Raw genomic sequence first — 25,511 nt, 5'->3', positions numbered from 1 at the left:
AGATTTCTGGTTCTAAGTAGAAAATATATGCTGTAAATATCCATATTTTTTCTGGAGGAAACCACCATTAATGAGAAGATATCACCATGAAACCTGCTCAGTTGACTACCTAAATGAAAATATTTCATTTCTTCATACATTTTATGTTTAAATACACAAATGAGGTATTATTTATCTCTATAAATCAAAAATATGCCATCAGCAGCCATATTTTTAGGTATAAAATGATCCATAAATCAGGCTGTGAGTGAGATATGAACACAAATTTCTAAAAAAAAAACCTTCAGAATAAAGACAAAAAAAACACTGGAAAGTTTGGCGTATTTCCGTCATGCTAAAATAGAGATTTAAGACTCAGACAGAAGGATATGCGTCATAAATTCCTATCTATTTCAAAGGAAACCAGTATTTTAACCAACAGATTTGCTATGAAACCTTCTCTGTTGATTCTGCAGTCCAAGTTTTCAGACATTTTATGTTTAAATATGTAAATTAGGTATTATCTATCTGTATAAATAAGAAAATACAGTCAACAATTATGAAAAGAACTATTCTCGCCATGTTTTGGGTATAAAATGCTCCATAAATCAGGCAGGTTTTCAATAGTTTTATGTTTAAATACGTAAATCAGGTATTATCTGGTTAAATATCAGCTCATTTTTGCCTAAATATCTAATAGACAAAGTGAAATAAAGACCTGAATGTGCTTTTGTCTTTCTACTAGTTGAAAGAATGAATCTCATGGATGAAATAAACCGTCTCACCTTCAACAACAACTCATCATGTAGACGTCATGCATGTGGAGCTTCATGTCTGAAAGAAAACCCACAGAGCTCCAATCAAAGGAAACCCGGTGACCTCGTCTTTTCTTCTTCAGCAGCCAATTAGAGGAGGTCTTAACGGCGACATCAAACAACTACATATGGAGGTGGCAGGTGTCCACACAATGTGACTCTGAGCACTCAGGACTCCTTAATTAACGACGACAACACCGACAGGAAGACTTCAAACACTTCCTGAACTTCAAATCAGCGAGATAAAGACGGTTTATGACCAAATTTTCACCGTTATTAGACTTATTTATGGATTTGGACGAGACCAGAAACTGTTTCTAAGAGAAAAACATGAACACCTAGACCTCTATGAACACCAACATCTAGACCTCTATGAACATCTAGACCTCTATGAACACCAACACTGACACCTCTATGAACACCAACACCTAGACCTCTATGAACACCTAGACCTCTATGAACACCAACATCTGGACCTCTATGAACACCTAGACCTCTATGAACACCTAGACCTCTATGAACACCAACATCTGGACCTCTATGAAGTTCAGGTTGTTTCCTACAGTGAGTCCACGTCAACATTTAGTCTAAATGTCTAAAAACTGAAACTTTGTCTGGCCAACCTTTCCACATGTTGAATTCTACTGATGTTAGAGCCTCAAAAGTTGGAGAAATGTCGACCAAAGATTTTATTTTAGTAGAAATATGGATTCATTCATTGATATACACTGACAGGAACTTTATGGAGACACTATACCCTTGTAGTTTGAATATCTTGCACTTTCTTTCATTTTAAAGGTTCAATAACTGTTCATTATTGGCATTTTTTGACAATTTTCAGTCATTTTAGACAATTTTGGGGTAATTTTGGATAAGTTTCAGGTATTTGTGACACTTGACTCATTCTAGGCAAGTTTTACACCAAAATATCTCAAAACTGGAACATTGTCTGGTCAAATTTTCCACACATCAGATTCTACTGGTGTGAAAAGCTTTAAAAGTTGGTGAAATGTCGACCAATGACTGGATTTTAGTAGAAATATGGATCCATCCATGTATATACACTTACAGGAACTTTATGGAGACACTATAACATTGTAGATGAAATATTCTGCACTTTGTTCCATTCCAAAGATGCAATAACTATTCATTATTGTCCCTGGGAACAATTTTGGGTCATTTTAGGCCATTGTTGAGAAACTTGAGATGAATTTCAAGTAATTTGGGGCAATTTCAGTGTTTTTGGGCAGGTTTCAAGTCTAGACAGCAAAAAAAAGAACATTTTCTTGCCAAACTTAATGCATATCAAATTCTACTAATAGCAGAAGCTTTAAAAGTTGGACAAATTTTGACCAAAGACTGTATTTTTAATTTTATTGAGACACAATACCAGTCTGGTTTGAACATTTTGAACTTTTTCCTCATTTTTAAGGACTAATAAATAAAAAATGATGCCTTTGCTGGAACCATTTTATCATTTTTATCTGCTGGAAACTGTGATCTCTGTCCAAAATAAATGGAAATGTGTCCAATATGAGACAAAATTTGGCCAAAATCATACAAAATTAGTGCAAAATTACCTCAAATTATAAAAAAAGGCACAAGATTTGTCCTAAACAGCTTAAATATGGTCCAGATGGATTCATATCAGTATTATACTTGTTACAATATGAATCAAATAAGAAAATTCTGATTTTATGTATAAAATGTTTGTTGACTCTTTAGTTTCTAACAAATCTTAAACATTTCGGCTCCTTTAGGTGTAAATTCTGCCGCAACATGACTGAATGTGACTCCAGACTCTGTTTTCTGATATTCGTCTGTATTTCCTCCTGATCTCTGAATCCAGCCTCTCTGCAGGATTATTGAACTTCTTCTCTTTCCTCTCCGCTGTTTTCCTTTCGTGTCGTCTGTCACTTCTCTGACCCTCGTGATTCGCCGCCATGATTGATCTTTGCTTTTCCCTCCTCGGAGACAAAGCTCCGAATCCACTAATCTGAAGAAAAAGATGAATTTATTCCTCGGGAGACGCTCGGCCTGTCGTGTTAATCGCTTCAGAGTTTAGACAGCTAACAGCACAAGAATCGACACTTTTAAAGAAGCTAAAAAAAAGAATTCTGGAGAGTGATGAGTGGAATAATAAAGAGTTATATTCAGAAAAAACACAGATAGATGAAGAAATGCTAACAGGAAGGAAGCTGAACTGAAGACCAAGAGGCAAAATGTTAATTTTTTTTAAGGAATCTGGAGGTTTTGAAACAAGTGAGTTCAGTGTTTTAAGCATTTTGGTTCAAAAATCATCTTCTTCACATTTCAGTCAATTTCCAACAAAACTTTAATATTTTTAACAAGAAGCACAGTTTAAAATAAGAACTAGATCCTGTTTTTATGAAATAATAATAAATAAAATAGTCTACTATCATTTCAGTGCATTATATGACATATTTATACATGATAGTACATGCTACTATATACTGGTACATGCTAGTATATCAGAGTACATGATAGTACGTGTTACTACATGTTCGAAGGGTATTAGTACATGCTAGTACATGCTAATCATTGTGCATGTTGGTATATGTCAGTATGTGTTAGTAAATGATACTACAGGGGGTCCTCCAGTTACGTCTGAGTTTCGTTCCTACGAATCAACGTAAGTCGTTTTTTCGCCGTAAGTCAGAACTCCGGCAAAAATGTAAACAAAGCCATTAGGTGCATCACAATATCCATCAGTTCTTCATAAGAATCATGAATACCAATGACTTTCATGCATGTATGAATCATTTTACAAGAAGATAACAGAACATGTTGCACTGTTTTTATAACCTGAGCATTTTATTCTGTCTCATTTCACTTCCATGGCTTTCCTTTTCTTGAAGCATCAGAAGAGTCTGACTTATGCTGGGAGCCATAATGAAGGACAAAAAGTTAGTGAATGTAGAACAATCCAAGGTGGAGTATAACTGGAGAATGACCGCATGACGACGTATTCATCCGCTCCGCTTGTCAAATAGTTCCACGTAACCAGTTCTAACGATGGAACGCCGTATATCGAGAACGTCGTGAACCGAGGACCTCCTGTCCATGTTACTGCATGTTATTGGATGTCAGTACATGTTAGTACATGTTAGTGCATCTCAGTACATGTGAGTACATGGTAGTAAATGTTAGAGCATGTTAGTACATCACAGAACATGTTACTACATTAGTGTTAGTGCATCTTAATACACGGTAGTAAATGTTAGTACAATTACTGCATGATGGTGTTCGTACATATTACTACATGCTAGTAAATGTTAGTGTCTCTCAGAACATGCTAGTATGTTAGTAAATGTAGGTACATGTTAGTATAATTACTGTGTGGTGTGTGATGTACTTTAGTACATGTTAGAACATTATTGCATTATAGTGCATAAAATACATGCTAGTACATGTTACTGCATGTTGGCATATTACTACATATTACTACATGTTAATATATATCAGAATAGGTTAGTAAATGTTAGTGCACCTTAGTACATGATAATAAATGTTAGTGTCTCTCAGAACATGCTAGTACATGCTACTACGTTAGTAAATGTTAGTACATGTTAGTATAATTACTGTGTGGTGTGTGATGTACTTTAGTACATGTTAGAACATTATTGCATTATAGTGCATAAAATACATGCTAGTACATGTTACTGCATGTTGGCATATTACTACATGTTAATATATATCAGAATAGGTTAGTAAATGTTAGTGCATCTTAGTACATGATAATAAATGTTAGTGTCTCTCAGAACATGCTAGTACATGCTACTACGTTAGTAAATGTTAGTACATGTTAGTATAATTACTGTGTGGTGTGTGATGTACTTTAGTACATGTTACTGCATGTTGGCACATTACTACATATGTTAATATATATCAGAATAGGTTAGTAAATGTTAGTGCACCATAGTACATGATAATAAATGTTAGTACAAGTTACTATCATTTACTATCATCTACTCATGACAGTAAATAATAGTACATGTTACTGCATGTTATTGCGTGATAGTATATGTGATAGTATATGTCAGTACATGTTAGTACATCTTAGTACAGGTTCATACATGTTATTATATATTAGTACATGGTAGTTAATGTTAGTTTATGGTAGTAAATGTTGGTACATGTGAGTCCCTCCCGTTGAAACTCTCTGTGCTAATAAACAGACTGAAGTTTGACACCAGCGAAGCTAACATCGAATCTAAAAACTAAATGTTTCTCAGAGTCTCCTCTTTTGTCGAAACTTTAGCTCTGATCTTTGTGTGGTTTTATACGAGTTAATCTGATCTGACGCAGCGTAGAAACAGAAACAAACTGAGTGGAACAACAACAACTAGCTACGAACGTTTAGTGTATTTCACAAAGCTAATGGTGGCTAACGGTAGCTAACGGCGGCTAACGGCTGTGCTTGATCATTTCTGTTGGTTCTCATGTTCTCGACCTTTCTGACTGACTGTGGATCAGTCCTTTAGGTTACTGAAGCTCAGAACTACACAAGTTTTAATCTTCAAACGGCCTCATGAAGCTTTTCTTCCAGCCAACCCTGTTCTCTCCTTTTCACCTCTTTTCTCCACGGTTTAATATTTAATGTTTCAATCATTCGGGCTCTAATCAGACTCTGTTCGTTGGTCTTGCTCGGACACAGATCTGCTGAAACATTTATAAAACACCAACAGAAACGCACTCTTCTGCTCGGTTTACTGTCAGAACCGGCTATTAGTCTGATTGGATTCACCACCGTTTCATCTTTTTATTTTTCCATCAACAACAAAGGAAAAAAAGCCCAAAGCGACTGAAAGCAATAATGAAAGCGTCTCTGAAAACATCTTCTCTTTGTCTGCAGTGATTTGCTTTATTGGCTGCGATGCGACGACGGGACGGGCTCTAATAATAACACAGATCTGGCTGCTTTTCATCTGGATTTTCTTCTTATCGTCAAGAAATCTGATAAAAAGGCAGAAAACAAACGTCGTCTCTGAGGACAGAAACACTCAAAAACAGCTCAAACATGCACTCTGAAGTTCTACAAAGACAGTAAAATGTGGCTTTATAAGACTGCAAACATTTGTTGGGACTATATTGGGGGTGAATGAAGCAATATCTGACTTTTTGGGGTTAAAAACACAATAATATGGTCCATTAATGTGTTTTTATTGAGCGCAAAGCCTCAGAAAAACCTCCTGTTTGATTTTTATTCACTGTTTTACTCATTTTCCACTAAATGGAAACAGAACAACCCCAAAGGAGGAGAGAGAACTCCGTTAGAACGGCAGAAACATTAAAAAAAGTAAAACAAAAGTTGAATTTCTACATTTGTTAATGTCAAAAAATCTTTTCGTCTGAGATCAGTGACTAAGATCTTCGTGTTTGTGCTCAAAAAGCGCAGAATTTTTTACTTTTTACCAAATCAAATGGTTAATTTCAGGCATTTAAAAAAAAAAAGACAAGCATAAAATGAAGTTATTCTGATGAAAAGTCACAATTCGAAGCTTAGATTTGGTTGTTTTTTCCAAAAGAGCCACACACGATGTGTTCAAGGACCACTGGAAAGTTGAAAATCTGATGATTCTGTCAGTTTTCATTGTTCCGTGTGGATAAATGGTGTTGTTCTGGTGATTTCCTTAAAGAAAAACATGCATTTCGAACCTGTTAGAGGGTTTAGCAGTTCAGATTGTTAAAATAAACCCCCCAAACCTGCACATCTATCAGTCATTTATGCTATTTTCCCATTTTTATGTTAGATTTACTTATTCTTCCAGACAGAACCACACATTAGACATGTTTGTGGAATGTTGGAAAGCTAAAAATCCAATAATTCTTCATGTTTTCAGTTTGTCACTCAATAAGTTGCACCAGTTCTGCTGTTTTTGAAACATTAGCATGCCTGATGTGTTCAAGGACCATCGGAAAGTTTAATATCTGATGATTCTGTCAGTTTTTACTGTTCTGTGTGGATAAATTCTGTCATTTTGGTGATTTTCTTTTGACAAAAACATGCCCTTCAAACCTGCGAGAGGATTTAAAAGTTCAGATTGTTAAAGTAAATCTCCAAATCCTCCACACATATCAGTGATTTATGTTATTATTCCACATTTTTTACCTTAGACTTGGTTATTTTTCCAGACAGACCAACACATTACATGTTTGTGGACCGTTGGAAAGCTAAAAATCCAATAATTCCTCATATTTTCACAGTTTGTCACTCATAAGTTAGGTCAGTTTTTTCTGTTTTTTTAAAAGATAATTAAACGATGCATTCAATGACCATTGGAAAGTATTGTTCCGGTGGATACTTGTTAATTTCCTTTGAGAAAAACATGTCTTTTAAACCTAGTAGATGGTTTTGGGGTTCACAGTGTTAAAGAAAAGCTCCCAGTGCTGCACATTTATCAGTTTTTTATCGTTCATTTTGACCGAATCTTGTGCAAAACCTTTATTTTTTGGCAGTTTCTTGAAAGAGATATGCAGATGAAAGTGATTTTGATGAAATTTCATGATTTTAAGATGAGATTTGGTTCATTTTCTGGATTCAACTGCACATTAGACGTGTTTACAGACTGTTTAAAAGCTGAAAATCCAAAGACTCTTAGTGTTTCTATGGTTTGTTGCTGATAAATGGTGTCATTTTGCTTATTTTCTTTAAAGAAATACAGGTCTTTTATACCTAGTAGACGGTTTTAGGGTTCACATAGTTAATGCAAACCTCCCAACACTGCACATTTATCAGTGATTTTAGCTTTTTGCTTGTTTTCACGGCATTTTTAAAAATAAAGTATGTAGAAAAATGTGATTTTATTGAATTTTAGATCATTTTAAGCTGAGATTTGGTTAATTTTCTGGACAGAAATGCATATTACACACGTTTGGAAACTGTTTAAAAGCTGAAAATCCAATGATCCATTCAGTTTTTACAGTTTGTGGCTGATAAATGGTGTCATTTCAGGGATTTCCTTTGAGAAAACATGCTTTGAAGGGTGCTAAAGGTTAAAAATGTGTTGCCACTGATCCAGGAGGCTTCATTAGTTCCGAGCTGACAGAACTACAACAGTAAATCCATTTGTCTTTCCTTTTTCCCCCGTTATCTGCTGAGTCTCCTGTAAACCTGCTGCTCTTTTAGCTCCTGCCGGGTCGGGTCAGGACGCCGCTACAGATTCAATCCGGCTCCACAGAGTCTCTGTTTACCCTCGACGTCTTTATCGGCGCTCCTCGGCGGGACGCCCTCTGTTCCGCCTGACAGCTGCCTCTGATTGGGTGTTGATGAAAAACACCGTTTCCCAGAGCGCACTGCAGCCGGCCGTCCATCCGTGGAGCCGCCGGTCGGCCGGCGTGAGATTTGGAGTCTGCAGCTCCGATGTGGCCGAGCTGCTGCGTCACGCCTGGCCGACACCAGCCGATCAATCCTGCACCCACAGCGGCTCCGTGATGTTTCTCTTTCTGCACGTCCTCCTTTCTTTCTCAACAAACCCACCAGTTATTCACCTCAGCACTCAGGATTTTAACCCTCTGGTTCCTAAAGCCCACCAGAAGCACGATAGCCTGGCGAAACAAAACCATTTATCACAGATAAGGAGTGTAAAAACAGAAAGAATCAGCAGAGTTTCAACTTTCCAATGGTCCTTGAATGTATCATGTGGCGTTGAGTTGGGAAAAATGGGCATGTTGTCTTCTGTACAAAAACAAAACGTAAAACAACCACATTGTGATGCAAAACGACCAAACTGTGACAGAACACAATCAAAATATGACGCAAAACGACCAAATATGAAGCACGGCAATAAACAAAACAAATAAAGTGTGATGCGAAATTACCAAAATATGACGCAAAATGACTGCATAAAAGCATACAACTATGATGTGATGCAAAAGAGCAAACATGTGACACAAAATGACTAAAATCTGACTATAGTGACTAAAATGAGACAGAAAATGACTCCACATGATTGCAAAAAAACCCAAAGCAAATAGAAAATGACGCAAAACGACCAAAGTCTGATGCACGATGACTGCACAAAACATCAAAACAACCACAATTTGATGCAAGACTGTGGCACAAAATGACCAAAGTCTGATCGAAACTGTGACACAGAATGACCAAAATGTGACCGAAAGTAATCAAAATGTGAAGCAAAAAGACAAAGTTGTGATGCAAAACTACCAAACTGTGACATGAATGACCAAAATGTGAGTCGTTCCTTCATGACTATAACTTTTTTAAAATAGTTTTATCCATTCATCCACTTCTTTTCGGGAACCATTCCAACTGTTTATCCAATATTTCCAACCAGTTCACCCACTACGTTGATTATTTTAGTTCTTTTCCACCAGTTTTAGGGAATATTTCAGGTAGTTCTTTCAACAATTACGTCTTTTTCAACCACTAATCCACCACATTTAACCGACCATTCCCCATTACCATCACTCTCATTGGTTAAGTCCATTATCCATTACTTTGACTTCACTATTTCTACTTTTTATCCATTATTTCTACTATTCATCCATTATTTCTCACCATTTAAACCACTAAGTTGAGTATTTTAGTCATTTTCCACCAGTTTTAGAGAATATTTCAGCTGCTTATTGACTAAACTAACCCACTGAGGATCATACCATGTGGTTAAATCCATCTAATGTGACCTCCAGGTTATTTATCTGCTTTACCAAAGCTCCAAGCTACACAACCAACACTCCCCACGGTGTTTACAACAGATTTCAGTTGGTTTACAGCAGATTTCAGCTCAGATTTCTGCATCTTTCTGCTCCTCTTTGGAGAGAATTCCTCTGACGGTGGACGGTTTGGCGGTCGGAGCTGCAGGCTGGACACTGTAGCTCATGAAGCAGGAACAGAAAATCCTCCAGGAGGCTTCGTGGGCAGCCAGGAACCCGGCACTCATTTGCATGTTTGCGCTGGAAAACGAGGGAAATTATCTGCAGCCGCCGCCGGTGCTGCTGAGGAAAGGAGAAAACGATTCGACGACAGATTGACGACGCTGGAAAATCCTGCTGCTCCGACCGTTTCACCTCGTCTGCAGGGTCGGCAGATAAGGACGGAATGGAAGAGTTTGTGTTTGATAAGCTGGAGGAGGAAGTTTCTCAGCTTTTCAAAGGAAGCAGGAACCTTTATTAACCTTTAAACCTTCACTGAGACCCACAGACTTCTAGAAAGACGACGACGTCGCCTCAGAAACTTCCTGAGAGAGGGTTAGTTTTCTGCTGCCAGACGCAAAAAGAAAACTCATTTTCCACGACTGATCCACACAAACAGCCTCTGATTGAAATAAATTTGGTCTCATTTCAGGCAGGAACACTAAATCTGTTCCACTAGCAGCCTTCAGTTTGGACACAGCTTCTCATTTTATGGGTTTTCTTTATTTTCATCATTGTTTACATGGTAGATTCTCACTGAAGGCATCAAAACTATGAATGAAGACAAATGGTATTATGTAGGAAGCAAAAAAGTGTGAAATAAGTCGGAACATGTTTATATTTTAGGCTGAAGACTCGGATGAACTTCTCAGCAGCAGAGGAGACTCTTGGTCTTCATTTCCTGAGGAGGTCCTCATCGGAGACGGTTTTGTCGTAGCGCCGGATGCTTTTAGAGACTGGACTTGGAGAAGAATTCAAAGTTTTTGTAGTTTCTTTGTGGTTCCGAGATGGTTCTTTGTAGGTTCCTGCGTAGTTCCTAGACGGTTCCTGGAGGATTCATTCAAAGTTTCTGTAACTTTCAAGAATCTAAAATATAAAACATGTTCAGATTTATTTCCCCCGTTTTTGTTTCCTTCATAATTCCAGATGTGTTCATTCATAGTTTGATGCCTTCAGTGAGAATCTATAATGGAAATAGTCATGAAAGAAAACCATTAAATGAAGAGGTGTGTCCAAACTAAAGACTGGTAGACTATACTAATTATATATGCTAATTTTATGCTACATTTCAATTTAATACAAAACATAATATAAAAATTAAAATATTATATAAAAATGTGTCTATATAACAAATTTTTTAAATAAAATTTTAGTAGAAAATAAAATATATTAAATAAATATTGAAATTTCATATTATCAGAATCATTTGTTGAAATAAACCATTATATAAAAATTTTTAATGTATTTTTCCTCCTAAGACCAGAGATTTGGTTGCATTTTACATTTCTTCTATTTATTTGGGATAAGGAATAAGTAATAAACATACGTGAATAATGTCCATATCTGCTGATTATATTTATTATATTTATGTTGTTATCTTTATTATTATAATTATTATGAACAATACACTGGTTTTGAAAAAATAGAACAAAACAATAATTATACTTTATTTAAATCTGCTAAAACTAAAATCTTACAGATATTTGCTGGTAATTTTTATGTTTTTCTACAGTTTTAGAAGGTGACAGTATTTCATCTTTAATGAATTTGTATTGCCCTTGCTGCCTGATTTTCACTCTTTGTTCTCAATGTTTTTGTGCCTTAACGAAGCCAAACAGCCTCTTACAGATAAACTGACAGTTATTTTGTTCTCTGAGGCAGAAAACGTCTTGAGACTAAACCAGAGAAGGTTGAGCGGTGAAGGAGGAAGGAGGCGACCGGAGCTCCTTTAATCATCATCAGTGGGTTAGCCCACTGCTGCCCGGATCTCAGCACCGGGCCTCTAATCTGAATGAATGGGCTCATCACGGCCGGCCAGCAGCTCGGGATGAAGACGGAGGAGCAGCAAACCGGGAAACCAGGACGGCGAGGACAGACGGAGGTCTACGGAGCGCTCCAACAGCCGTCTTTAGTCCACTTTTCTGAGACTTTTCCAAATAAATTCACACAAAGACAAACATGTGGAGGAACGCAGAGCGACAGAAATTAGAGAGGATTAGGCTAAACAGGACAACAGGAGGCAGCGGATCGATACGTTTGTGTGATTAAGGCCAAGCAGGAGGTTTGTCTTCTGCAGCGTGACCTGAGGAGACCATTAGGTTTGACTGGAAAGCCGATAACAGCCGGGAAGTGATGAGGATTCTGTCAGAACGTAGCGAAACAAAGGAAAACAGGCCGGAAACGAGGGAAAATGGTACGCAAATGAAGGAAAACAGGCCGGAAACGAGGGAAAATGGTACGCAAACGAAGGAAAACAGGCCGGAAACGAGGGAAAACGGGACGCAAACGAAGGAAAACAGGCCGGAAACGAGGGAAAACGGGACGCAAACGAAGGAAAACAGGCCGGAAACGAGGGAAAACGGGACGCAAACGAAGGAAAACAGGCCGGAAACGAGGGAAAACGGGACGCAAACGAAGGAAAACAGGCCGGAAACGAGGGAAAACGGGACGCAAACGAAGGAAAACAGGCCGGAAACGAGGGAAAACGGTACGCAAACGAAGGAAAACAGGCCGGAAACGAGGGAAAACGGGACGCAAACGAAGGAAAACAGGCCGGAAACGAGGGAAAACGGGACGCAAACGAAGGAAAACAGGCCGGAAACGAGGGAAAACGGGACGCAAACGAAGGAAAACAGGCCGGAAACGAGGGAAAACGGGATGCAAACGAAGGAAAACAGCCCTTAAAAGAAGGAAAATAGTTCATAAACAAAGGAAAACATTATGCAAATGAAGCAAAACAGTCATTAAAGGAAAATAGTTCAGAAATGAAGGAAAACGGGATGCAAATGAAGGAAAACAGGCCGAAAAATAAGGAAAATAGTAGCCTAGCCGCGCTAGACCCAGGGTCTGAAGACACAAAGGTCTAGTCAATGGGTGAAGCTCAAGTATATTACAGACATGTTAACAGAAAGATTATTCAGAGTCGGTGCTAATGGAGCTCAACGACTGTTATCGTTTTTGTTGTCAACCCTGGCAGAGAATTAAATTCGTTGCCGTGGGTTGTCTAGCGCGGCTAGGCTAGTTGTTTCCGGTTGTTTCTGTCAGAATCGTCGCGCCTCTGTCGTCACTTAGTTACGCCCGCCTTCTGACTCTACACTTCATGGTGATTCGTCGGCCAGTTTTAGGAGAATCCAGCCTCGAGCCTTATGGAGGGTAACTAGACCCACCCTGGCAGAGAATTAAATTCGTTGCCATGGGTTGTCTAGCGCGGCTAGGCTAGGAAAATAGTTCATAAATGAAGGAAAACAGTTTGCAAATGAAGGAAAACAGGTCATGGTGTTTCTTTTTGGTCATTTGATTCACTTTTTTGTCATTTTGTGTCTCTTTTCAGTCATTTTGTGTCTTTTCTATTACTTTGTTTTTCTTATTGTGTCATTTTCTTTCTCTTTAATGTCATTTTGTGTCTCTTTGTGACAGTTTTGCGTGTTTATGGTGGTTTTATCTCCACATATTTAACCTTGTTCCCATCCTCAACACATTTCTTTACTCCATTCAAGAAAGACGTTAAAAAAATGTGGAGGCTGTAATGAAAACTCCTGCTACCCGACCACGAACACTGAGTAAATTAAATTACTTTGAATTAAAGCCTCTGATGGTGTCGTCGCCGTACAGACTGAAAACCAGGCGGCTGTAATTCGTCCTGATTCTGTTGAAACTAATTGAAAGCGTTTCTGTGCCGTCCGTCCTCGACACACTGATCCCAATTAGCTGTGAAGAGACTCTCCACTTCCATTTAACTGTTAAATAACAACAGAAAACAGCACCTCTGAAGCCTTAATCTGCTCACTCAAACTTCATTAATGGTGCGTTTTGGCCTGGTGGCTCCAGAAAGCTGCCGTCAGTCGTGACGTGTGTTCACGATGATCACTGCTTTACAAAACACTGTTCTAGTGTCCACAGAGCTGCCATTACATTCACTCTCTCTGTCATTTCCCAGCTAATTTGTGGTTTTAAGGCTGGGTTTGTTTGATAATTAGAGGAAAAAGCTGGTATTTGGGTCTGAACCTGATTATTTGGTAAAATGAGGCTCTGCGGCTGTTTATTCTGACATCTGACGGGTATTATTTTCTTCTTTTTCTGGGATTTCAACCCGTTTTTGGGTAATAAGATGTTTAATTCACTAATTTAACTGCTGGGATCGCTCACAACACGGTCGCCATGACAGATGTGAATATTTGAATCTGCGAAACCTTTAAAAATGTTAAATTACAATGTTTTTAACCGTATTAACAGACAAAAATTGAACGTCCAACCCACTGAAGCTATTTTAAAAGCAGCCTAGCGTGTGGCATAAATAGAGAAAAAAAAAATCCTTGGAATGTTGACATTAAAACACTTTAACATCACAGAAACATTACTGGAACCAATATCCTTAAGAGGTTCTCACGACCAACTAAACTACATGAACTAAAAGGCTACTGTGGTTCTTAACAGTTCCTCCATGTATTTGGAATGATGGTCGTTTATATCAAACTTTAAGGATTGAACAACCTTAAAACTTTCACAGCTCGTTAGAAATTATACCAATAATTTCACAGGAAGTCAAAGTAGAATATAAAAAGTTTGCTGAAGCTTTTAAAGAAAGGTTTCCTCTACAAGTTATTAGTAAACACGGAAATTTTTTTGTTGTTTTGGTTCCAAAAAATGTTCTTCAAAGCTCGACTAAGGCCTTCAGCTGTATGGGTTTTTTCAAATTTCTAGAATGTTCTTGATAAAGGCGGGCTTCTAAAAGGGTTTGTGAAATTATTGGTATAAATTTTGACGAGCTGTGAAAGTTTTAAGGTTCTTCAATCCTTAAAGTTTGATATAAATGACCATCATTCCAAATACATGGAGGAACTGTTGTCAAGAACCAAACCGGTCTTTTAGTTCATGTTGTTTAGTTGGACGATTTTGTTTCCAGTAATGTTCCAGTGACGTTAATAAAGGGTTTTAATGTCAACATTCAAAGGATGTTGTCTGGAGGAAAGGTGATGTTCCATGAGAACACTCAACTTCAGTAGAGCTTTGAAGAACTTTCACAGAACTTTTCTTGGAACCAAAACAACAAAACGTGGGTGAACGTGTGGAGGAAACCTTTCTTTAAAAGCTTCAACAAACTTTTTAGATTCCACTTTGACTTCCTGTGAAATTATTGGTATAAATTCTAATGAGCTGTGAAAGTTTAAGATTCTTCAACCCCTGTCTTTTAGCCTGTGTTGTTTAACTAGTCGTAATTTTAGCAGAAATTGCAAAATGACGTCAGGAAATTAGTGCTTTATGAACTTTATTTGCTTCCTGATACAAAAAGAAAAGACTGTCCTACAAAAGAAGTCTGTGAGATCTGACATAATTTTGAAAAAACGGGACAAAAAGACTGAAAAAGCAAGATGTGGTTGATAAAATAAATCAGCTGTTTGGAAATATTGTGGCTACAAAGAAAGACACCATTGACCTCCAACAGGAGTAAAGGTGAAGATAGGAGGTCTGCAGGATTATTCCACTTTGTTAAAGTACAAACTGGTGTCAAAACAAGACTTAAAAGACTCTTCAACCAGTAAAATATGAATGAAAGTGTACCTAAAACACCAAACAGCATTTTCTGAGGATTTCCTGCCGAGCTGATCCAGATCAGAGCTTCAATCGACACTTTTTAAATCCGTCGACTTCATCCCTGGGTTCAAAAAGGAAAACAAACCCATCCATGTCGGTATTTCTGACTGTATTTATTCATTTCTCTGTGGATAACAGCACTTTAGTGTTGTTTTTCTAGCACCAACAATCGAAAAAAAAAGCCTCAGCAATCAAAACCAGACTTCTCTTATTAAAATTCATTTTGTCCTTGCAACTGCAGCAATAACAAAAGGCAGCTATGAGCGAGGAGCAAACAAAGCAGAATAACGGAGGCATAAAGCTCTTTCTGTACGTTAGAGAAGCTGTAAAAATGAGGAGGAGCTGAAACAAGCAGCACAGATTAAGTCTTGTTGTTCAGCAGTTGCTCATTACATGAAGGCAGGAAGCTTTATGTAGCACGACTATCTGACTGCACAGCGGCTACGAGCAATTAGCTTCTGTTGTGCACCTCGGAATAAATGGAAGCTCCAGCGGCGGAGAAGATGATATTAGCTCAGCAGAAATCTTCAGATTTCACTTTGTAAAGCTACATACTGGAGCTGTGGTGTCTCACTGATCTATAACATCCGTCTGCTGATATTCTGTTAGCTCCTGTTAGCTTCTGTCTAGCCTACAGAAAGCTCCGGACATTTTCTGTTTGGTCCTAATGACACCTGTTAGCTAAAGAAAGGTCACATTAGCTCCTGTTAGCTAAAGATAGCTCCTAATGTCTCTTGTTAGCTCTTGATTGATCCTCTTAGCTCTTGCTAGCTCCTGCTAGCTCAAATGAGCTAAATTAAGCTCCTGTAACCTCAAGTTTGCTCCTTTGAGTTTCAGAAACATCCAGGTTCTCCCTGTTAGCTTGTTAGCACATGGAAGCTCCTGTTAGCTCTTATTAGCTTCTCTTAGCTGTCATGAAATCACCACAAAAAACAGAATAAACAGCCAAAATCATCAAAAAACAAAACAAAACCCGGAATTACTACTAAAAGCCACAAAAATCACCCCCAAAAATGCCAATATTGTCATTAAAAGACTCAACATCACCACAAAAAAAACACCAAAATTACCACAAAGATCCAAAATCACCAAAAAAAAAAAGGACACAGAATAAGTTCAAAAAGAGCAACATCATTAAAAGGATGTTAAATCAACAGAAAAAAAAGTATGAAATCACCACATAAACATGTGTCTGTGTTGTATTCCTCAATAGTTGTTGGGCTAGTATGGTTTTATTTTGGAAAACTATGTGAACAGTAAAAAACAACTAAGTTTAAGGATGAAATATGCTTCAAATAGTAGAATTTTCTGTTGATTTAGGATTCATTTTGGCTAATAAAGCTGTAGATAGGGTGAACTCAGTGCATTTAGCTCCAGTTAACCTGCAGAATATTGCATATAATGTAAAATACTGGTTGAAAAGTAGGTTTAATTTCAGTTGTCCAAGATTTTCTTTGGTTCCCTACAGCCCTAAAACATACAGGTAGAAAATAAACCAAGCTTGTGATCAGTAAAAGTACCTGAAAGCTCTGCAGAAAGAGTCAAAAATCCCAAATCCATCCTGGAAATGAGAGGTCAGGAGGAGGCGAGAACAGAACTTAATGAAACAGCTGCTCAGAGCCATTTAAAAGGAGGTATTTAAGAAAATCTTCACGCTCTGTTGATGCGCCGCTAAAAGAAAAGTTCTGCTCTTGTTGTCCTTTAATGCTTGCCCAGTTCCTGGTTGGTTATTAAAGGATTCAGATGCTGCGGATGCACTTACCCTAAATCACTCCAGATAAGAGCGTCTAAATGCCTGCATCTGTCTATATCCTTATATTGTAATTGCCACCATCCTGTATCGATTACGCTCAAAAATCCATCGAGCCTAATGCGATTTCATTAAGATACAGTCGTAGCAAGACGTCCCAAACAAATACGACAGGCGGAGGAGTCGATCGCAGAAGTTTCTGCTGCAGCATCGGACGCCGTTCTGGGCCAGAAAACACTGAAAACCATTTGGGCAGCCCCGAGTTGTTCCTAATGCTTTTTCAATTATTAGGCTGCATGTTTCCCATGTGAGTTCACAACACAAGGTAAAGCAGAGCTGAAAGAACGCACCCGACAACAAATGGATTTAAACCCAGATCGACTGGGTTGTTTGGAGCCTTGAAATGAGATCGTAATTGTAAAGACAGAGACCTGATGTGGAAATACTAAATATAGAGGAGCTGCCACTGCCAGAAGTAGCAACACCTGCATGAGTAGGAAGCCCTGTGTCGTCTTAAAAACAGACAGAATTAGAGACTTCATGTCCCAACAAGAGTTCATGAAGCTCATCTTTCTGTTTCATGCTCTCCTCAGTAAGACCATTAGGTGTTTGTAAATCATTCAAAATGCACTGCAAGAGCATCAACAAATCAGCCTACAACGTCATCAAGTCAGCCTACAACACCAACAAATCAGCCTACAACACCAACAAGTCAGCCTACAACACCAACAAATCAGCCTACAACACCAACAAGTCAGCCTACAACACCAACAAATCAGTCTACAACATCATCAAATCAGTCTACAACATCAACAAATCAGTCTACAACACCAACAAATCAGCCTACAACGTCATCAAGTCAGCCTACAACACCAACAAATCAGCCTACAACACCAACAAATCAGCCTACAACACCAACAAGTCAGCCTACAACACCAACAAATCAGCCTACAACACCAACAAGTCAGCCTACAACACCAACAAATCAGCCTACAACACCAACAAGTCAGCCTACAACACCAACAAATCAGTCTACAACATCAACAAATCAGTCTACAACATCATCAAATCAGCCTACAACACCAACAAATCAGCCTACAACACCAACAAATCAGCCTACAACGTCATCAAGTCAGCCTACAACACCAACAAGTCAGCCTACAACACCAACAGGTCAGCCTACAACACCAACAAATCAGCCTACAACACCAACAAATCAGCCTACAACACCAACAAGTCAGCCTACAACACCAACAAATCAGTCTAGTTTTTAGATTCTTGTGCTGGTTTTCAGTTAAATACAGACTTGAATTTAAAGTTCTACCTGTTTTTCATCAGTTTCTCAGATGTCTGGACTAAAATTATACTAGAGAAATGCTTTTTGAAGCCTGGTAGGCCTCTGAAATGTGCAGCTACTGGTCAAACATAGTGAAGTACTGAGCTGTTTTAAAGTTTCATACATGAGTTTGAATGTCAAAAAATTAAATTAGAGACATCAACAATGTCATTCTGACCAGCTAAAATGACAGCTAGAGACTTCTGTAATTCAGTTTGCTGTTTAAAACAATCAAATGTCATTATGACTATAAATACTTGTGGCTGATGTCACCGTTTATGCACAATAACAAATGCTAGAGCAGCTGTTTTAAATATGAGAAAGCATGCATCAAATCAACAGCAGGGAAACACAGTGAATAAAATCAGATCTCACGGCAAAACCAGAAGGAAATGGAACTCCAAAAGATTTCACACTATAATCCAAAGCGAGGCATGAAGGTTTTAGCATGAAAAAAGTAGCTGCAGAAGCCCTGCACACGTCTTCAACACCTTTGACGTGAATCTTTACAAACCAAATCAATCAATTAAAGATTTCCTGCATTTCAAAATGGTCCTTGATAATGTCATCGTCAGGCAAAGCAAAACATAACAACATGACCAGACCAGAATTCACCACTTCATTACAAAGAGCTTTCATAGATCCAGATGTAGCAAAACAAGCAGTTATAAAACTATTAACACCAAACAAAACTAAAGTTTAACTGGAGGTTTGTCCACTATCACCAAACATTCTGTACTTTCTTTCACCAGATCTCCATTAAAACTCCCAGAATCCATCAAAATCTCATTTTACAAAGCCAGAACCATCTAGCTCAGTGACCGCAGACCTTCTGGAGATTCAGCGTACTCGAAATCCACAAATGAAATACAAAATGACCGTTTCTACACCATTAACACCAAAAAACCCAAAGTTTAACTGGAGTTTCATCCACAAAACTCTCAGAACCGTCCAGCTCAGCGGTTCCAGACCTTCTGGAGACTCAACGTAACTGAAATCCACAAATCAAGATGTGCTAGAATAGCTGGTTCCACAACAAAACCAAAGTTTAACTCGAGGTTCGTCTACTGAAACAAAACCTTCAGTACTTTCTTTCACCAAAGCTCTTATGAAACTCCCAGAATCCACCAATATCTCTCTTTACAAGACCAGAACCGTGCAGCTCGGCGGCAGCAGACCTTCTGGAGACTCAACATACATGAAATCTACACATCTAGATGTGCCAAAATGACTGGATCTACAACATTAACATCAAACAAAGCCAAAGTTTAAATCAAAGTTTGCCCACTAAAATAAACATTCAGTACTTTCTTTCCTTTAAAACTCCAAAAACACACCAAAATCTGCCTTTGCAAAGCCAGAACGTCCAGCTCGGCGGCTGCAGACCTTCTGGAGACTCACCGTATTCGATGTCGTAGAACACGATGAACTTCTGCCACCGGAGCTCGTCCACCAGCGTCAGCATCACGTCGTTGAGGCGGACGGGCGGCCGGGCGGCCAGCGTGTAGCGCTGTCCTCCAGGGCTGGGGTTGAAGCGGCAGGCGGTCCGGGGCGACCCCTCGCTGTTCCTCTGGATGTACAGGTGAGGGATGTGCATGGCGTCCGTCAGAGACTGCAGGGCGCTGGCCGAGGCGCAGCCGGTGGAGGTGACCAACGCCAGGATGCCCTGGTTCATCAGCTCACAGGCTGCAGGGGAGCACACAGGGAGGTTCATTTTAGCATAATTTGTTGAAGAAAATGGAACTGAAACAAAGACAGGAAGTGAAGAATAGCATGGAGCTGGGAGGCTGCAGAGCTGCTCTGATGCTAAACGATGTCTTGACCTCTCGCTGCGTTCTGCTGCCGGATATGAGGTGGCATCATCATAAATCTGCTGAACCGTCTGACAGGTAACACCACTGTTTACTCCAGCCTGACCTACTTCTAGACTCCTAAACCTGTACTTTGTCTCTGGATCCAGGAGAGACGGCACGCTTGGTTAAACAGGCCACATCTACGGTTAATGCGGGTTAAAACTCAGCCGGGTGACTGGCAGATTCATGCCACGGCCGTCCACACACCATCTCAGACATTCACAATCTGTCACTGAGCTCCTCCTCAGCATGGACACAGATAATAATGACAATAATCAGATTTATGCATGAAGCTTGAAAACACTTCCAGGTTAGAGAGCTTACAGAATAAAACACGGTATGACGTACAGAAGTAAATCTACCACTTGAAAAATTACATTTAATCCTCTGAACTCCAGGTTACAGTGGCATTTTTACTCACTGTGATATAAAGTTCTCCACTAAAAAAGAAGAAAAACAAGCTCACTTTCTCTGATTAACTGGAATATGTCCAAGGTTTATCCCCCTGTCTACAGGTACCAAAACAGAAAGAAATGGAGGCTCCACATTCTGTAGATATTTAAGTCAGAGTTTGTCCAAGATTACTTCCGTTTTGTCCAAAATGACAAAAATAATGACCAATATGACACAAAATCAGTTTAAATTGGCTCAAAACTCATCCAAAATGACTTAAAACATGATCATATTGACACAAAACTGCCCATAATGTCACAAAATCTGTCCAAAAAGAGAACAGTAGTCCTAAATGTAGACATAAAGACCTAAAATGGTCCATTATGACTTAAAACATGATCACACTGACACAAAATTATTGAATTGCCCTTCGGGTATGAATAAAGTGATTCTATTCTATTCTAAAACAGCCCATAATGACATAAAATCTGTCCAAAAGACTACAGTGATGCTAAACTTAGGCATAAAACACCTAAAACACTTAAATGCAGACATAAAATACTTAAATATGTCCAAAATGACTTAAATTTAGACATAAAAGACCTGAAACTTGCCCACAATGACTTAAAACATGATCATACTGGCCCACAATGATAGAAAATCTGTCCAAAAAGACCACAATTATGCAAAATTTAGACATAAAAGACTTAAAATTTGTCCGAAAGGACTTAGCTTAGACATAAAATACCTAATACTTCTCCAAAAAGGCTTAAAAGTAGACATAAAAGACCTGAATCGCATTCAAAAAGACTTAAAACATGACCATATAGGTACAAAAATGCCCATAATAACACAAAATCTGTCAGAAAAGACCACAATTATACAAAACTTAGACATAAAAGACCTAAAACTTGTCCAAAATGTCTCCAAAATGACTCACAACAAGCCAAAAATTGACATTTCACAGCCGTTTCAGTGGCAGCCCAGGCTTCATCTCTGTCTTGGAAGCGTTTCTACAAAGTTTAGAAACACAAGAGCAGAAAATATCAAAGACACCGAGCCCACACAGAAAGAAATGGAAGAGGGAGTTCACAACGAGAGGAGTCTTTTCAGTCTGCATGTAAATGAGCAAAATGTGGATAAAAAAGAGCCAAACTCACACAAAGCGGGTCAAATTTAAGTGCAAGAAGTAAAATGCAAATGTAAAGAGGCGGACGACCTCGTGAAAAGCAAACTAAACATCAGCGAGAGGACAAACTCTGGCTTTTAAAGAGATAAAAGAGCCAAATACATACATATATATAGAGAGAGAGGTTACAATGAGTCTGAGATCACAACCGATGCCAACAAACGATCCAAACAACCACAAACATCTGCATTCTGATCTAAACTGTACAAATGTTGTTCAGATTCACAAGTTCCAGAGTTCTTTCCAACTCACAGACGACAGAAATTCTCAATCAGGTGCATTTTACTCGCTGTTAGCACCACATATCATCAGAAGCCATCCATTAGCATGAGCTAGCACAGGGGTGGGCAAACCTTTTGGCTCAGGGACCACATTGACTTTGAAAATTCGACAGAAGGGCCAGACCAGCATCAGATGGTTGGAGATCGTGCAAACTAATATGAATTACACGTTAAAGACATTACTGACAAAGTAAAGAATACTCACATTCAGTTTCAGTGGAACCGTGCTGTTGGTCACCCTTTTTGCCAGTACATCAAAGTCTGGTGTCAGTTTGGTTGTGGTAATTCTCAGGATCAATCTGAGGTGTTCATTGCTCATCACAGAGCCAATCTCTGTCACCCCGCTCAGGAAAATCATCAGTTTTCCCGATTAACTCCAAAAATGAGCTGATCTAGCCTTTGAGCTCCACACTGGCTGACATACTTTCCCCAAACTTAACCAGTGGACATGAGAGTGGTAAAGCAAGTCCTGGTGATCAGCATCAGTTAGGGTGACCATACGTCCTCTTTTGCCCGGACATGTCCTCTTTTGAGACGCTGTCCGGCCTGTCCGGCCAGCGTTTATAAAGTCCTTCAAATGTCCGGGTTTCTGATCTTGCTTAGCTTGAGCGCGTCACAGACCAGTGTATTTATCATTCACGTTGAATGGTTCCTTTGGAAACACGCTCTGAGAGGCGGAGTTTGAGCCAAACCCCGGAACATGTATTAATCATTCACAAAGCAGTACAGAGGCGCTCCACACTCACTCATTCCTCGCAGGCTGACAGGCAGGTAGGCACACTGCGAGAGAACACTCGAACAGAAAGAAAATGCTGAAACGCAAATGTCATTTCACTGATGAAATGCAAAAAAAGTACCCCTGTTTTCGTCCGGGTCGTGTCAAATGGGAGGCAGAATGTACAGTCTGCAAAGCTGGGACTCTGTAGTCTCTGTAGCTAATAAGAAAAGGAAAAAGAAGGAAAAAAGGACTGTTGACTTGAGGCATTATTTCTATATTTTTTAAATTTGCCATTAGACACATTATTTTGAAGAATGGGCTAACTGAACATTGAAGAATAGGCTACCTCTCTTTTTTCTTTTTGTTTAATATTTTGAGGCATTATTTCTATTTTTACATAATTGATAATTGGGAGGTTATTTTGAAGAATGGTACTCTACTTCACTTTTCCTAACTAAGGTGTAAATGTCAGACTTAAGAGAGATGATTATTTCTTATTTTGTTAAACATCTGAATACATGTGTTCCTACACAACTTGAGTCAATAACTATTAAAGACTAGAGCAGGCCATATTTGTATGTGACTGATTATATTGTTTAGGAGAATTGCTTTAAATTAATCAATATTTTAGTGTTTTGGGCTATTTTTCTGTATATCCAGGTAAAGTGTTCTTTTCTGGAGAATTCAGAATATCTGTTTAACTGAGTTAGAAGCACACAAAGCCCCCTGACCCACAGAAAACCCCTAAAAATGGGGTGGGAACAGAATTTTTTTTGCGCGCGAGCTGGAAGTGTGTCTTCTTTTCAGAGAAACAGAATATGGTCACCCTAACTTAATGAACTGACGATGCTGAAGCCCTCTGGCTCCTATAAAGTTAACGAGTTTTACGACTGGCTTCACGACATGACCAAGATGCAAAACAGACTTCCAGAGCGCTTCCTGATGGATTATGCAGTGTAGGAAAATCACATCCAGCCCAGGGTTTTCCTCCTTCACCTTATATTGACCCAAACTGAAGCGATTTAATGACAGCTGGGGAAACCTGTGCAGGTGCTCTGAGTTTAGTAGACGATAACTGTGTGACACTCAGTTTAAAACATTCATGCCCTGCAAAATTTGGGCAGATTTCTTCACAGTATTCTAATTTTTTGAATTCCTGTTTTTGTGGGTTTTATGAGCTGGAAGCCCAAATTATATAAAAATAAACCAATAAATACTTGAAATCATTTGAATTGTGGGCCCTGAATCTATAATCTATGAAAGTTTCACTTTTTGAATGGAATTATGGAAACAAAAAAACTTTTCCATGATATTCCATTTTTTTGGAAAGGGTCTGTACATTAGAGATGTGTTTTTTTTAAATCAAACCATGTGAATTACATACATGTGGAACTTATATGGCCCCAAAAAACAGGGGGTGCAAATCTCTGCAGATCCAAAGCGTGTCCTGCTGAATAATGCATCCACCTTGTAATTGCAGTTCTGGACATTTTTAGATCAAATAATACAAAACACATTAGAGATCTTTTTTTTTTAAATCAAACCATGTGAATTACATAAACGTGGAATGATGTATCCCCTCTTTACTGTAAATGAATGAGTTTCGGGAATATTTTTCAGCATTTCGGGATTAAATTTTGAATTTCTAACCTGCTCGTCTCACTTTATTTCTGGATATGTCTGAATCAAATGCTTCAACATATCTAACAGACTGTAATACGAAGAAATCCAAGCTTTCATGTAGCATCTTTTCATTATCAAGAAGTACTGTGCCGGAAAAAACATTTGGCGTCTCGTAGTTTCCGTTTTAGCGGAGCGGGCTCCCGCCACCTGCATGCAGATCTCACAAACTCGGCACAACACCGGCTGATATTGTATTCTGACCGCAACGTTCTTTTTTTTTGCAAATAAGACATACAGCCTTTGAACGGACTTCAGCGAAAAAATATTTAGTAGTCCACTGCTTCTGAAACACTCAACACTCACTGTCGACTTTTCTTTTCTTTGATCCGCTCATTCTTACGGCAAGGCTCAGTGCAGTTGCAAAGTAGAAGAAGAGAAAATAAACCAACAAAGGTCACTTGTGTCTGGAGCGCGCCATCTAGTGGGGTCAACAGAAACGTCGTGTACTGCAGGGGAAGGCCAAATGAATGGAGTCTTCACTGTAATCTCGTCAATTCTAATATTGACAAAATTATTTCGCGGGCCGAACTGAAAAGCCCAACCCGGCCCGGGGGCCGTAGTTTGCCCATGCCTGAGCTAGCATCACAAACCAACAACAGATCACGTTACCTGAAGTTCTATCCTCATTCAGTCCATCTTTCAGGCCGTTTCCTTTGTTTCCAGACTCCTAAACTCCACTAGCTTCCAGGCCTGTTTCCATGCTTCCTCCCAGCTCTGCAAAATGTGTTCCTGAACGCACCACAGAGTCCAGAGGAGCTACCAATCTACTGATATCTGCCAGTAGCTCCCTGCTGCAAGCTGCCCTACATAGTGCCTGCTGACAACTTAAAAAAACGTTGTTTATCCCTGAATAAGACGTGACTCTCACCTGAACACAAGCAGCATTGTCGTTTATCCGTTAGGGATGCAAATAACATTATGCAGCCGATATATTTCTGTATTTCTACACTTTGTTCTCACTGGTTTCCTACCAAAGCTGCCCAGTTCGGCCTCCAAAGGCGGCTGCAGGTCTGTAATATCTCAAAGT

At 38.9% G+C, this 25,511-nt stretch overlaps 1 protein-coding gene across 1 annotated transcript in view; it reads right to left on the bottom strand.

The window, feature by feature from the left end:
• grid1b (glutamate receptor, ionotropic, delta 1b) overlaps positions 1-25,511 on the bottom strand; it is a 739,432-nt gene that overhangs the window by 305,116 nt on the left and 408,805 nt on the right. Inside the window, 1 exon segment of the mRNA XM_051939963.1 lies at positions 19,769-20,053. Coding sequence (XP_051795923.1) covers positions 19,769-20,053 — 285 coding nt within the window.

The sequence above is a fragment of the Acanthochromis polyacanthus genome, chromosome 19 (genome assembly GCF_021347895.1).
Source record: "Acanthochromis polyacanthus isolate Apoly-LR-REF ecotype Palm Island chromosome 19, KAUST_Apoly_ChrSc, whole genome shotgun sequence".
Taxonomy (NCBI): Eukaryota; Metazoa; Chordata; class Actinopteri; family Pomacentridae; genus Acanthochromis; species Acanthochromis polyacanthus.
The sequence above is the reverse complement of the archived record's forward strand: the minus strand, read 5'-3'. Positions and strand labels throughout refer to the sequence as shown.